This window comes from Syngnathoides biaculeatus, chromosome 12 (assembly GCF_019802595.1).
Source record: "Syngnathoides biaculeatus isolate LvHL_M chromosome 12, ASM1980259v1, whole genome shotgun sequence".
In the NCBI taxonomy this organism is placed as follows: Eukaryota; Metazoa; Chordata; class Actinopteri; order Syngnathiformes; family Syngnathidae; genus Syngnathoides; species Syngnathoides biaculeatus.
Window position 1 is genome coordinate 22,857,160 of NC_084651.1, and position 16,795 is coordinate 22,873,954.

The 16,795-nt window shown below is 41.7% G+C and overlaps 1 protein-coding gene across 3 annotated transcripts in view; it reads left to right on the plus strand.

Annotated features, from left to right (window-relative positions):
• The window catches only part of LOC133509803 (adhesion G protein-coupled receptor A1), a 244,421-nt gene that overhangs the window by 75,692 nt on the left and 151,934 nt on the right, over positions 1-16,795 (plus strand). For all 3 annotated transcript variants that reach the window (XM_061837178.1, XM_061837179.1, XM_061837180.1), the window contains one exon: positions 10,123-10,336. In XM_061837178.1, the coding sequence (XP_061693162.1) occupies positions 10,123-10,336 (214 nt within the window). The remainder of the gene's footprint in view (positions 1-10,122; positions 10,337-16,795) is intronic.

A 16,795-nucleotide genomic window follows, 5' to 3' on the forward strand; every position in this document is an offset into this window, starting at 1 on the left:
CCCAGCTATCAACAAGCAGTAGGCAGTGTACACCCTGAACTGGTTGTGAGCCTATTGGGAAAAAACAAATGGTTTCATTTTTTTGGTTCACAAAAACCTGGCATCTAAACAGAGGTTTCTAGACTTTTTAAATCCACTGTTCCACTGCGTTCATATCATGGTGTAGCTTGTGTCTTTTTTTAAGATTTTGTTAACATATATATATTTTTTTTTGCATTGTGTGTACACTACTTCTTAATTCCAACCACACATTACCGTAGTCTCATAGTACTGTATAAGTCATTGGATAATACACAAGCAAAATTGTTGAAGTGGTTTGTCTGAAAGATGATAAATTTATGTTGTCATTTCATTCTGTAGCTTTACACACAAGGCTGGCAGCCTTGTAGTTCATGGTAATATTACCATATCTATCCCACAGGTTCCATGTGTTATGAGCCACGTCTCGCTCTGTAGAAGCGAGGCCTTATGGGATAAATTGTACTTTTTATCTGTGTAATGTGAGTGCTGGGAAATTGTGTTGCCAGCCACCGTCAGTGTCAAATCTTGGCTGAAGAAATTGTAGTTACACTTCCCTCCAAAAGCTCTTAACCAGTGGGAGGGGAAAGTCTGTGGACACTATAGAATTTCTTAGATTTCCACATAAATTGGTCATTAAATATGATCTGATCATCATCCATATCAACAGAATAAAGTCTTGTTAAACTAATACCACACAGCTATTGACAAATGTGTTCGGATTTTTATAGAGTATAACATTTAATCATTTGCAGGACAGGCAGGAAAAAGTGAGTGAATCCTTGGATTTAATAACTCGTTAACACTCCTTTTCCTGTAGCTTCCTGTAGTTACGGATCAGGTGTGCACAATGATCTGAATGAATTCACAAAAGTGTGGAAGTTCAGCAAGAATCATGGGATTTCTGGTGTGACTAGCTCTATTGAGGTCATGCTGCAGCATTTCAATTGGGTTGAGGTCAGGACTTTATATAGAATCTTGTATAAAACAGGAAAAGGTAAAAAAATATATATTTCAGAATTTTATTGAGCTGCATAATGGATGTCTATTTATCACATCTGCCTCACAGTTCTGAGGACTGGGGTTCAAATCCAACCCCATCTGTGTGTTGTTTGCATGTTATCCCTGTGCCTTCGTGGGTTTTCTCAGGTTACTCCAGTTTCCACCCACATCCCAAAAAATATGCAGGGTAGGTCAACTAAAGACTCCAGATTGCCTGTTGGGATGAATGTGAGCACGAATGGTTGGTTGTTTCTTTGTGCCCTCCAATTGGCTGACTCACAGTTCAGGGTATACCCCCCCCCCCCCTCTTGCTGGAGATATCTGGGATAAGATTCTTCACACCTGGGACCCAAGTGAGGATAAGCGGAATGGAAAATGAATGAATGAATGAATGAATGAATGACGAACAAACTCATTGTAAGGGAGGAAAATGTAAGGAAAAATCCTGGGCTGGATATTATCTAAGAGCTCATTAGTTAGGTGTGAGCCAATCTGGAGGTTAGCAATGTCTCTTGTAAAGAACCATTGCCTGATGTGTAACATGCTTCTCCCCAAAAAAGTCTCAGAAGACCTATGATAAACAATTGTTGTATTGTATGAAGTTGCAAAAGGTAATGGAAGTATCTCTAAAAGTCTTCATGTTCATCAGTCCAAAGTTAATCAAATCGTGTATAAAGGCAGGAAGTCCAGCAGAGTTGCTTATCTCCTGGAAAGATGAAGTACACAGCCCAGAATGTTAAATGAGGTAAATGGACTATACTTATAGTGTGGTTTTTCAGCACCATCACACTTGACATTCACCCATTCAAACACACATTTGCTGGTGCCATTTGAGGTGCTGCTAGGACCACTCAGAGCAAATTAGGGTCCAGTGTCTTGCCCAAAGACATTTGGACATACTGACAGTTGAACCAGGGATTGGAATGGGCAACCTTTTGGTCAATCGAAGAGTCAGTCTACCAACTGACACGCTGCTGCCCCCAGGTTTAGGAAAAAAATGAAGCGTCAGCTGAAAACTTCAATCACAGACACATGCCAGCATCTCTGTTGACAAATCTACCATAGAGAAAACATTAAAAAAAAAACAATAGAATTCATGGGAGAACCCTGAGAAAGAACCTTTTTGATTAAAAAACAATTTTACTGAAGAGCATTGGGATATTCCACAGCACTACTGTACTTGCAAGATGTTCTGTGGAACTATGAAACAAAAGACAAAATTGTTTGGAGAGCAAACACAACAACATGCTTGGAGAAAGGCTTAAAGCTTATCCCAAATCTGAAGTATGGTGGCGGCCGCATCATGGTTGGTCTTTTTTTTTTTTTTTTTTTTGCTGCCTCGGACTTGGAGAGCTTTCTAATGTAGTGCAGGTTAAATAAAAATATAATTAATTTAGGAGGAAAGAAGAATATAGAAGCAGCGCGTGAGTTACTTCCTGTTAAATCCGTCTGTCTCTCGCAAGAAGTTCAAAGCAGATATGTGGTGTTCATTTCTGTCCTTCCCCGGAGTGGCAGAGCCCCAAAAAGGGTAGCTTGGAGCACCTGCAGGATGCTCTGCAGTCAGCGATGGTCCGATGTGTTGGTGGCATATCGTGGTGACGTCGGGCCTTTTGGATGGGGCAGGCCGGTTGGTCAGAAGAGACAGCTGAGCGGGCGAGCATGGTGTGGGAGACCACAGGCAAGAGAGCCTCCGGTAGGGAGACCAGGGGCGAGAGTAGCTCTGGCATTTTTATGCCCGAAAAGAAACAGAGGAGGAGTTTTCTTCTCACCACTCCTTCCTTTCTCACTGCCTTTGAGAGATAGGACAGCAGACCCCATGACTGTTACTTTTCCATTTTCGGATTCATTGTGATTAGAACAAGTAAATAATGAGACCATTTTCCTGCCTTGCATTGTCCCATCCTCTTCAATCCCAGTAACAAATGTTTCAAGAATTATGTAATTGCTGTGAACAGTATTATTTGCCATGTGGCATTTATCTGACGATGTGAAACACTTCATCTGGCTCAGTTGACAACAGATTCAACAGACATTCAAGTTTACAGGAATCACTAGTGGCACTGATGTAAAGTTCTTAAAATCTTAAATCCCAGTGAAGTCCGGCAAAGAATATGGACTGCTGTGGTATTCTGTCGTCTGTGGGTGTCATGATCAACTAATTCGCCTGGCTTGCCTGCCCAAGCACCACACTGGCACAGCAGGTAAGAGACACCTTTCTTGTTGAGGGTCTGTTGAGGTAGCTTGTGGTGGACATTAATTAATTTAGTGCTCTGGTGCAACGTAACTATCTGCTGTCTCTGGTTTGATGGTGTGGGTTCTAGTAATTAGTGTAGGCATGCAAAAAACAATGTCTATGTCTGGCTGAGATGATCTGGGCTTGTGATTCACTTAGCGTCTGTTTCCGAAGTGAATCTCTCCACTCTGTTGTCATCTATCCCGGCAAGGGAGAATAGTGGTTGCAAGAGCCTGGGTGCCCGTTACTCTATCATCAAAGGAAAAGGTGTTTTGTTAAGAACTTGAGGCCATTTGTTCAACAATTGAAGCTCAAAAGAGGAAGGGTATTCCAAAAGGTCAATGGTCCGAAACACAGAAGCAAGTGAATTTCTGCTTAATACAATAAAAGTTCTTCCCATGCTTACGTGGATTTTCTCAGAGTACTCCGTCTTATCTCCCAAATTCCAAAAACATATGTTAGGTTAATTGCAGACTAAATTGTCCTTAGCTGTAAATGTGAAGGTTTGTTTTTCTCCATGTGCCCTATGATTGCCTGGGGAGCAGTCCAGGATGTCTCTTGCCCAAGGTTTTCTGGGATAGGATCCTGCTCATCCAGCAACCTGAAGAGGATAAGTAGTGTGCCATATAAAGTGAAGAAAATAAGTATTTAAACACCCTGCTATATTGCAAATTCTCCAACTTAGAAATCATGGAGGGGTCTGAAATTTTCATCGTAGGTAGATGTCAACTGTGAGAGAGATCATCATCTTCTTCTTCTTCTTCTTCTTTTCCTTTCAGCTTGTCCTGTTAGGGGTCGCCACAGCGTGTCATCTTTTTCCATCTTAGCCTATCTCCTGCATCTTCCTCTCTAACCCCAACTGCCCTCATGTCTTCCCTCACCACATCCAGAAACCTTCTCTTTAGTCTTCCTCTCGCTCTTTTGCCTGGCAGCTCCATCCTCAGCACCCTTCCACCAATATACTCACTCTCTCGCCTCTGAACATGTCCAAATCATCGAAGTCTGCTCTCTCGAATCTTGTCTCCAAAACATAAAATTTTGGCTGTCCCTCTAATGAACTCATTTCTAATCCTATCCAACCTGCTCACTCCGAGTGAGAACTTCAACATGTTCATTTCTGCTACCTCCAGTTCTGCTTCCCGTTGTTTCTTCAGGGCCACCGTCTCTAATCCGTACATCATGGCCGGCCTCACCACTGTTTTGTAAACTTTGGCCTTCATCCTAGTGGAGACTCTTCTGTCACACAACACACCAGACACCTTCCGCCAGCTGTTCCAACTGCTTGGACCCATTTCTTCACTTCCTTACCACACTCACCATTGCTCTGGATTGTTGACCCTAAATATTAGAAGTCCTCCACCCTTGCTGACTCTTCTCCCTGTAGCCTCACGCTTCCCCCTCCACCTTTCTCATTCACGCACATATATTCTGTTTTACTTTTGCTAATTTTCATTTCTCTCCTTTCCAGTGCATGTCTCCAAGTTTCTAATTGTTCCTCTGCATGCTCCCTGCTTTCACTCCATATCACAATATCATCTGTGAACATCATGGTTCAAGGGGATTTCAGTCTAACCTCATCTGTCACCCTATTCATTACCACTGCAAACAGGAAGGGGCTGAGAGCTGAGAGCTGATGCAGTCCCACCTCCACCTTAAATTCCTCTGTCACACCTAAGGCACACCTCACCATTGTTCTGCTGCCATCATACATGTCCTGTACTATTTTAACATACTTCTCTGCCACACCAGACTTACGCATGCAGTACCACAGTTCCTCTCTTGGTACTCTGTCATAGGCTTTCTCTAGATCCACAAAGACACAATGTCGCTCCTTCTGACCTTCTCTGTACTTTTCCACTAGCATCCTCAAGGCAAATGATGCATCTGTGGTACTCTTTCTAGGCATGATACCATACTGTTGCTCGCAGATACTTACTTCTGTCCTGAGTTTAGCCTCCACTACTCTTTCCCATAACTTAATTGTGTGGCTCATCAACTTTATTCCTCTATATCGCCTTTGTTCTTAAAAATGGGAACTAGAACACTTTTCCTCCATTCTTCAGGCATCTTTTCGCCCACTAATATTCTGTTGAATAAGTTGGTCAAAAACTCCACAGCCATCTCTCCAAATTGCTTCCATACCTCCACCGGTATGTCATCAGGACCAACTGCCTTTACATTTTTCATCCTTTGTAGTGCCTTTCTGACTACCGCCTTACTAATCATTGCCACTTCCTGGTCCTTCACACTTGCCTCTTCAACTCTTCCTTCTCTCTCATTTTCTTCATTCATCAACTTTTCAAAGTATTCTTTCCATCTATTTAGTACACTACTGGCACCAGTCAACAAATTTCCATCTATATCCTTAATCACCCTTACCTGCTGCACATCCTTCCCATCTCTATCCCTCTGTCTGGCCAACCTGTAGAGATCCTTTTGTCCTTCATTCGTGTCCAACCTGGTGTACATGTCTTCATATGCCTCTTGTTTAGCCTTTGCCACCTCTACTTTGCCCTACGTCGCATCTCGATGTACTCCTTTCGCCTCTCCTCAGTCCTCTCAGTGTCCCACTTCTTCTTCGCTAATCTCTTTCCTTGTATGACCACCACCACCAAGTCTCCTTCTCTACTTTCCTACCAGAAGACACACCAAGTAGTCTCCTGCCTGTCTCTCTGATTACCTTGGCTGTCGTAGTCCAGTCTTCCGGGAGCTTCTGCTGTCCATCGAGAGCCTGTCTCACCTCTTTCCGAAAGGCCGCACAACATTCTTCCTTTCTCAGCTTCCACCACATGGTTCTCTGCTCTACCTTTGTCTTCTTAATCTTCCTACCTACCACCAGTGTCATCCTACACACCACCACCCTATGCTGTCGAGCTACACTCTCCCCTACCACTACTTTACAGTAAGTAACCTCCTTCAGATTACATCGTCTGCACAAAATATAATCCACCTGCGTGCTTCTACTTCCGCTCTTGTAGGTCACTACATGTTCCTCCCTCTTCTGGAAATAAGTGTTCACTACAGCCATCTCCATCCTTTTTGCAAAGTCCACCACCATCTCTCCCTCAAAGTTCCTTTCCTGGATGCCGTACTTACCCATCACTTCTTCATCGCCACTGTCTCCTTTACCAATATGTCCATTACAATCTGCACCAATCACAACTCTCTCGCTGTCTGGGATGCTCAGAACTACTTCATCTAGTTCCTTCCAGAATTTGTCTTTCAATTCTAGGTCACATCCTACCTGTGGGGCATAGCCGCTAACCACATTATACATAACACCTTCAATTTCAAATTTTAGTCTCATCACTCGATCCGATAATCTTTTCACCTCCAAGGCATTCTTAGCCGGCTCTTCCTTTAAAATAGCCCCTACTCCATTTCTCTTCCCATCTACTCTGTGGTAGAATAATTTAAACCCTGCTCCTAAACTTCTAGCCTTACTAAATTTCCACCTGCGCTCATGGATGCACAGTATATCAGCCTTTCTTCTAATCATCATTGCAACCAGCTCCTGAGCTTTTCTTGTCATAGTCCCAACATTCAAAGTCCCTACACTCAGTTGTAGGCTCTGTGCATTCTTCTTTTTCTTCTGACGATGGATCCGGTTTCCTCCTCTTCTTTGTCTTCGACCCACGGGAGCTGAATTTGCACCGACACCCTGCAGGTTAGCAGTGCCGGGGGCAGGCGTTGTTAACCCGGGCCACAACCGATCCAGTATGGGATTCTTTAGATGAACGCTCATATTTGTTTGGGATAGTTTTTATGTCGGATGCCCTTCCTGATGCAACCCTCTGCATTTATCTGGGCTTGGGACCAGCCTACAGATTGCACTGGTTTGTGCCCCCATAGGGCTGCTAAAAATTAAAAAAAAATCAAATCATAATCTATGATTTTTTTAACAATTTATTTGTGTGATACAGCTGCAAACAAATATTTGAACACCTGAGAAAACCAATGTTAATATTTGGTACAGTAGCATTTGTTTGGAATTACAGAGATCAAACATGTCCTGTAGAGGTTCACCAGGTTTGCACACAATGCAGGAAGGATTTTGGCCCACTCTTCCACACAGATCTCTAGATCAGATGGGTTTCATGGCTGTCGCTGAGAAACACGAAGTTTCAGGTCCCTCCAACGATTTTCCATTGGGTTTAGGTCTGGAGACTGGCTAGGCCACACCAGAACCTTGATATGCTTCTTTCGGAGCCACTCCTTGGTTTTCCTGGCTGTGTGCTTCGGGTCATTGTTTTGTTGAACAAAACAGCCACAACCCAATGCTCTGACTGAGGGAAGGAAGATGTTCCCCAAAATCTCACAATACTTGGCCGCAGTCATCCTCTCCTTTATACAGTGAGTCATCCTGTCGCATGTGCAGAAAGACACCTCCAAAGCATGATGCTACCACCCCCATGCTTAACTTTAGGGATGGTGTTCTTCCAAACACGGTTAGTGGAATTATGACCAAAAAGTTCGATTTTGGTCTCATCTGACCAAAAAACTTTTTCCCATGACTCCTCTGTATCTTCTAAGTGGTCAATGGCAAACTTAAAACGGGCCTTGACATATGCTGGTTTTAGCAGGGGACCTACCGTGCCATGCATGATTTCAAACCATGTCGTCTTAGTATATTACCAACAGTCACCTTGGAAACGGTGGTCGAGCTCTTTTCAGGTCATTGACCAACTCCTTTCATGTAGTCCTGGGCTGATTCCTTTCTCATTATCATTGAGACCCCATGAGGTGATATCCTGCATGGGGCTCCACTCCGATTGAGATTGACCGTCATGTTGAGCTTAGTCCATTTTTTAATGATTGCTCAACCAAGCTGTTTGGCATTTTTTCCGTAGCCCTTTCCAGCCGTGTGGAGCTCTTTGGTCTTGACCATGTTACAAGTTTGAGTCTTACTGATTGTATGGGGTGGACAGCTGTCTTTATGCAGCGAACGATCTCACACAGGCGCATCTGATTCAGGATAATACATGGTGTGGAGGTGGACTTTTAAAGCGGGACTAACAGTTCTTTGAGGGCCAGAATTCTAGCTGATAGACAGGTGTTCAAATATTTATTTGCAGCTGTATCACACAAATCATTAAAAAATCATACATAGTGATATCTGGATTTTTTTTTTCCGATTATGTCTCTCACAGTGGACATGCACCTATGATGAAAATTTCAGACCCCTCCATGATTTCTAAGTGGGAGAAGTTGCAATATAGCAAGGTGTCCGAATACTTTTTTTTTTTTCACTGTACGTTGGTAGAGGGTTATATTTCATGCAAACAACATACTGTAACATTATATAAAATTGTTTCAGCATGCAAAACAGTTCTCTGCCACAGTGTGGTCAAAGAATGTATAGTTTTGTTGATTACTGGAGACCTTCAATTTCTAAATGTAGTATAAAAAATATAATGAATAATAATCCAGAGGGGACCATTGAGCTGTATCATAATATGATAACTATTTATTTGTGTCTTTGTCTCATCTTGACATGACTTCACCTGCAACCAGAAATGGCATATTTCTCTGACAGTGTCCAATAGGTAAATAAATACAAGACTACATTTAGCTCAAAGCATAGTTTGCAACAGTATCAGCGCTTTTCTAATTCAACAGTCTCTACCAGTGTCCTGTTTATGTATTCTGTATCAAGCACGATTTAACAAAGTCCAAGCAATGGACAAGAGACCATGGCAAGATCGTGATATAGTGATAGTGAAGTAAAATTACACTGAGATTTCATCACCATGGATAGCCCAGTTTGTATGTGTGTGTGCGTGCATGGTTGTGCGTGGTATGTATTTTATGCTGAACATGAGCACCCTGACCTCACAAATGTTTTCATGGGTGAATGCTATTCATTTCCTTATACTTATATAACAATGTCCCAATACTGTTGCCAATACGCTGTCCCATTGTTGTTCGACAGCACAACATTTTTGTTTAGATTCAGGTGTAGGCATGGATTCTTTTATGTCTCTTTTAAACTCGTAATTGGAGATAAACTTTTATCAATCATACTTCAAATTGCCTGTCAAATTCCAGCAACATCCGAAATTGATTGCATACGAGTGGAGGCAAAGATTGTTATGCTCTTTGGAGTATGTCCAAAGAAATTACGAGCCTTGTATTGAACACCCTCTTAAATAAGTCCCAACGTGGTACAATTTCCTGGCAAGGCTGGAGGCTAATCTTGGTTCATGAATAAAAATGGATTTCCCTTTCATAGCCAAGATTGTTGAGAAAGTTATTTTTAATCAGCTCAGCAATTTCTTGAATTTAAATGGACTTTGACAAATTTCAATCAGGTTTCCAAGCTCATCACGGTACAGAATCTGCTCTTATCAAAAAGGTACATGATATAAGGTTGAATACTTACTTTGGAAAGGTGTCAATTTTGGTCTTGTTAGATAGTGTGGCTTTTAATACGGTAGATCTTAATATACTGCTGAACAGTTAACATTTAATTGTACATGCAGGAAGTCAAGGAGAGTCCAGAGGGGTGCTCAAGGCTGTTCTCCTTTATCAGTTCCTCTTCATCTCATGCCGTAAGATGGTCAGACGGTGGATGAGGGTGACACTGACAAAATGTGTTTGTGTACAATGTAAGCATGTGGGCATGATGCCTCGGTGTATAGATAGATGGTTTGGAACAAGAGTGTGTTAGAATTGTGCTTTTGATCCTGGATTTGTAGATGTTAAGTCCACGGACAAGACTGGGAGAAACGTCCAAAACAAGTCTTTTCATTTCACAGCAAGAATGTAGGACTTAACCCTTGAGCTCATGCACTACCTTAATTTGTCAGCTTTGGGGGAAGGGATGCTATATATGCTGACCTTGCTGTTTGATATACTTTATTTCCTAGATGGCGCTCTGGAGATGCCCGTCTTTCATTTGATCCCATCGCAAAGGCAGCTGGTTTTCCAGGGAGACCGTCTGCCCATTCAATGCACTGTCACTTACTTGGACCCTTCATTTGAGCTGCAGTGGCATCACAATGGCCAGACTGTGCCCACTCAAGAGGACCGCGGTGTTTATGTGGAGGACACCTTGCTTCATGACTGTTGTCTGCTTACAAGGTACAAGCAATAGAACAGATGAATTAAGGGTGGAGAAAACGTAATTGGATGAGTGTTGATAAACTATGGACAGTTCTACTTATACTTAGTTCCACCCAAGCAGATGCATTTTATCTATCTATTTTCCGTACTGGTTCCCCTCACTCAGATCTATGGCATGGTGTGATGGACCCTATCCTAGCTAACTATGGGTGAGAGGCATGGTACACCCTGAACTGGTTGCCAGCCAGTTGCAGGGCACATATAGATGCAAATTTAGAGCCTGGTATTACTGCATGTTTTTGGGAGGTGGTAGGAAACTGGAGTGCCGGGTGAAAACCCACGCAGACATGGGGGGAACATGCAAAATCCATTCAGGCAAGGCATGATTTGAACCCAGGTCCTCCGGACTGTGAGGGAGATGTGCTCACTAGTCATCTACCTTGCCGCCACAGACAAATTCATAAAATAGAATAATTAACAAAATGAAACACTACAAATAAATAATATTAGTTTTGGGGCCATGTTTCACGTTGGTTACTTTGGTGCTGGTGGTGGGAATTAAATTCCTAGTCAACCCTCATTTCCCAGTCGCCGTGACTGGCTGGTTATCAATTTAGACGAGGGATTGGTAACCTACAGCTCCAAATGCACATTCAGCTCATTAGCACCGCCCTAGTGGCTCCCTGGAGTTTTTTCAAAACTGTATGAAAATGGAAAAAGATGGGGGAGAAAAATATATTTTCTGTTTTAATGGGATTTCTGTAGGAGGACAACATGACAAACATTGTTAACGTTTTCCATTGCTGTAAAAATATGCAGAATAAATACAGTCGCTATCCAAGTTACGACTTATATCGGTTCTGACAGATTGGTTGTAAATCGGAGCATATACAAAATGTCCAAACTCTGTAAGTGACTGGGAGCATTTCCTGCTGGCACGCTGCTTATATAGCGAAAAAACAGACGTGTAAGAGGACACCATGCAGACGTTACAGGGGGAAGTGTGGGTGTGGGAGAGGATGCTTAAGGCATGCCCCCCAGAAAGTATAAAATGCTGGTGTTTGTGCAAAACAACATCGTTTTGGCTAAGCACCACCAAAAATGGCACCAACAAAGAGACACGCTGATGAACCACAGTTTAAACTACAAGCTATCATTTACTTGGAGGAATATGGGACTCGATCTACTGTGAGAGAATTCAAGATAATTTTTATTTGTATAGTAAAAGGATATAAAATTGTACTGCAATGATATCTAGCCACTGAATGTAGTGGTAGAATGCTGCTGTGAGAGTGAGATGCTAGGATGCAGCACTGCCATAACTCGTGAACAATGCCGGGCTGCCACAACTATCTTACTGCGTTGCCAGTAAAATCATACCTAATGGGAATTTGGTGGACGTGGTCATAAGTATTGGTTGTCGTAATTCGGCTACGTTGTTACTATACTATACTGATACTGATACTGTATTGATTGTCAAAATTTCTGTCAGCGAAGATTTGCGTCATAGCCTGCGACACGTGCGCCTTTGAGCTTGGCATGGCAGCTGGCTGTTGCAAATTCATCAGAAGGTGTGTAATGGGCCATGGCTTGCAAAAGGAAAAAGACAATGATAGCTTAGGAGAACAGCAGATTCAACAGTTCTTGGACTTAATCATTTGCTTTCACGGCCAACACGGAAGGTTTCCCTACACGCCTGCTCTGTAATGACAAGTTGTCCAATAATAAAAAAGAATAATGTGGAAAGATAATTCCAGGGAATGCATGTTACATCTGCAGCTGAGTTGGGAGTCAAAAAGTCACTTGCCAGAAAGCCAAACTTGCCCAAAGCCACAAATGGAGCAAAAGTGAAAGCCTCGCATCACCCGTGAAACTTGCTTGATACATGGAGTGCTCTTCCTGACAGTTATTGGAACATGCATTTGGAGTATTAGCAATTTTAAATCAATATACCTGTAGATATGGAGAAGCAGCTGTTCTAAAGTGAACTATTAAATCTAAATAGTGTATCGCAATCGCCTCAAGGACAAGAGCTTGCAGTCATATGTCAAGATTACAGTTAACATTTTACATGCGCGATTTTGAGATGATGTGATGTCTGAAAACACGAGTAACATAACAGGGGTAAGAATATAATTCTGTCATAGGCACATGTTTAGCAACAAAGTGTGTTTATCACGTGGGCTCTTTTTTTAATTTTTTTAAAAACAATTTTATATACTTTACCTTTTCAAAAGCCGACTGTTTTATTTTTTTAGTTGTATTCTGCATTTTCTTACCGTGGTGAAGTCTGAAACTTCAGGAGGCATGTTCCATCTTTTTTTTTTTTTTTTGGAATCCTCAAAATAAATGACATAAAAGTAGCTTTCTGTATTTTATCTCTACAATGCATCAATAATGGAAGTTAAACTTTAAACACTATCGTACACAGTTTTGACAAGTGGTGTGTCATTCTCTCAAGGAAGAGCTCCAGGAATAATAAAAATTGAATGATGAATGTTCATTATGTATTTTGGATAGTGAACTGATATATCCATACAGTAGATGTAGCCTCCATCATAAGGCTTATACAGTAATCCCTCTCTACTTCGCAGATCACCTATTGTGGATTCAGTGGATCGTGGATTTCTGCACCAAAAAGAAAGCCATCCTCGGCAAAACACCATGGATCAATGAAGTAAAAAAAAAAAAAAAAATTAATAATAATAAAAAACAAACAAACAAACAAACATCAGCATACATTAGTACAGTACTGTAACTGGAAGCCATTCATTCAGCAATGGGCCATTCCCAGCAAAAATACAAATCTATGAAGCAAAAAATACAAACCTATGAAGCAAAAAAAAAAAAAAAAAAAACGCCATTTTCCCCTACTTTGCGGTTTTTCACTTTTTTTGCAGGTGGGTCTGGTATCAATTAACCACGAAAGATGAGGGATTACTGTATAAGGCTTATATATATATATATATATATATATATATATATATATATATTTATTTATTTATTTATTTATTTATTAAGTTTTGAGGATGGCAGCACGGTGGCTCTGCTGGTAAAGCGTTGGCCTCAGTTCTGAGGTCCTGGGTTCAATCTCGGACCTGCCTGTTTGCAATTTGCATGTTTTCCCTGTGCCTGCGTGGGTTTTCTCCGGGCACTCCGGTTTCTTCCCACACCCCAAAAACATGCAACATTAATTGGACACTCAAAATTGCCCCTAGGTGTGATTGTGAGTGCGGCTGTATGTCTCCATGTGCCTTGTGATTGGCTGGCAACAAGTTCAGGGTGTACGCTGCCCCCTGCCTCCTGCTTGTTGACAGCTGGGATCAGCTCCAGCACCCTAGTGAGGATAAGCGGCAAAGAAAATGGATGGATGGATGGATTTTTGAGGATCAAGACAGATTTGTTTTATGTATTTTTGGTGGAATATGGCTCTTTCGACATTTTGGGTTGCCGACCTATGGTCTAGACCAGTGATTCCCAAACAGTGTACCGGGGTACATTAGTGTGCCGTGAGCGCTCTTCATGTGTGCCGTGATCCAATTTATCCAATTTTATGTCATTGCTAAAAAAAAACATTTATTCAAAGAAATAATGTATCTTTATTCATCAATGTAAGCCATTGATACACAATGACAGACAGAACAAAAAAATCCTCTTCTACTCGATGGCTGGAAGTACATATAGTAATTAAGCGATCCATTTTTTTGGCAATTAATTTTGTTGGTGTGCCATGAGATTTTTCAATTGTAAAATATGTGCCTTGCCTCTATAAACGTTGGAAATCACTAGACCATGGGTCGGGAATGTTTTCAACAGAGAGAACCATAAATGCCAAATATTTTAAAATGTAATTTCCCTATGATGCACCGGAACAGACAGCTTGGCACAAACTGATCTGCCAATTGGGAAAACGCCCATAGGGAATCTTTCACTTGCAAGAAAATCATGACCAATCAGCATTTGGAGACTGCCATAGACGCGGTCTACGAAAATACACCCCTAAATATTCAAAAATATTTAAGCAGACATTCCGCATTTACTTATTATGTCTGTTGTCCACCACAAAGACAAAAATTATTCTCTATGATGACGTGATGTTTATTGAGGATTCTCTTGTAATGTAAGAATGGATAGCAAGGTATTATGACTTGATGATCACTTTAGCCACCCCGTTTTAGATGAAAAACACATTCCAGTACACATAAAACAGATTTCACCTTTACAGGACACACAGAGAATATGACCCCCCTCCTAACCCCCCCATACACAAAGACATACACACACACGCACACGCTTTCCGCTATCTCTCTCAACCACCTAAAGTAGCTGGGATTTAACTTTAGTTATTGGCACTCTTGATAAGGATCTGAAAGGACAGGAAATAATTGACTTGGTAGTGAGCCAATATCCCGGAGCAATCTGGAGCCCATCCCAAGATAGGTTGGCCTTGCAGCCCATCACACAGCTCTTGCTGATCACACGCTAAGAGGAACATACGCTGAAATGTAATTGCTGCAATAGAGTAAAGAAAAAATCTTGCAACTCTTTTCATGAAAGAAGATATTCCTGGAATTGACTATCAAGTCTAAAAATGTCCTTTTCAAAAATAAATAATAACGAGCTGTTTCCAAATCTGTTTCACTGTTCTGCGAACTCGGGTTCAAATCCCTAAAATTCTGTTGAACTAACTGCTCAAAAACTCCAAAGCGACCTCTTCTAGAAGCTTCAATACCTCCACTGGTGTGTCATCAGGACCAACTGGGTTTCCATTTTTCATCCTCTTTTGTATCTTTCTAACTTCCCCCTTATTTTTTCTGGTCCACCAGACCACCTGGTCCACTCTTCCTTCTCTCTTATTCTCCTCATTCAACAAATCAAAACATTGTTTACATCTATCCAGGTACACTACTGGCGTCAGTCAACACATTTCTATCTCTATCCCTAATCACCCTAACCTGTTGCACATTTTTCCCATCTCTATTATTCTGTCTAGCCAATCTGTATAGATCCTGTTCTCCTTCTTCCATGTCCAAACTGGGATACATGTCATTATATGTCTCTTGTTCAGCCTTTACCACCTCTACCTTTGCCCTGTCACATCTCAATTTATTTATTTCTCCTCGCCTCTCCTCATACCTCTGTCTCGCACTTCTTCTGATCCAACCTCTTTTCTTCGATAATTTCCTGTACTTGAGGTTCCACCACCAAGTCTCTTTCTCCCCTTTTCTTCAAGAATGTACATCAAGTACTCTCCTGTCCATCTCTCTGATAACTTTAGGTGTAGTGTTCCTGTCATCTGAAAGTTCTTCCAGTCCACTGAGACCCTGTCTCAGCTCTTGTCAGAAAGCTGCATGACACTCTTCCTCTCTCATCTTCCACAAAATGGTTCTCTGCACTGTCTTCTTAACCTTCCTCCCCACCACCAGAGTCATCTTACACCCCACCATCCTATGCTGTCTAGACATACTCTCCCCTACCAGTATCGTACAGTCTGGCCAAGAGGTAATCCATCTGGGTGGTTTGTAAATGATCACTATATCCATTTCTATCCTTTTTGGAAGGTGTACTACCATCTATCCCTCCAGGTTCCTCTCCTGGATGCCAAATTTACCCATCACATGTGGATCACCGCTGTTTCCTTCACCAACATGTCCATTAAAAGCTGCACTAATCACGACTCTCTCTCTGTCTGGGATGGTCAGAGCTATTTCCTCTAGCTTCTTCCAGAATTTTTCTTTCCTCTCTATGCTAGGTCACATCCTACCTGTAGAGCATAGCCACTACTTATATTATGGAATGCATCCACAATTTCAAGTTTCAGCCCCATCACTCGATCTGATACTCTTTTCACCTCCAAGACATTCTTAGCTAAACTCTTCCTTTAAAATAACCCTGCCCGATTTCTATTCCCATCTACACCATGGTAATATAATTTGAACACTGCCACTAAACATATTGCATTTCATTGCATCGCTTGGACATACAAATATGTCAACATTTGTCCTAATCATGTCAACCTACTCCTCAGCTTTTTCTGTCAGAAGTCCGAAAAGTCCCCATGTTAAATTCAAGGCTCTGTGCTTTCGTCTTCTCTTTCTGCCTAAGAACCTGCTTTCCACCTCTCCTTCATGTTTGATCCACAGTAGGTGATTTTCCACCTCTGCCCTGCAGGTTAACGGTACCTGTGGGGGATATTAACCCGGCCCATGACCAATCCTGTACTGAATTCTTTGGATAAATGCTCATACCTGATCTTTGGACCAGCCTACAGTTTGTACTATCTTTTGCTCCCCTTCGGGCTGCATTAACAAATACCAGGATACATATCTACAATTATAGCATTAATTAAATTAAAAATGTGTAGCAAATCTACCTTCAAAACCAGGATCAATATCATTTGATCACCAAGTAGCCTTAATCTCTGTGAATGTCATGGTGACCATGAATCACCTACTTGAGTTGTCTATAACCAGGATA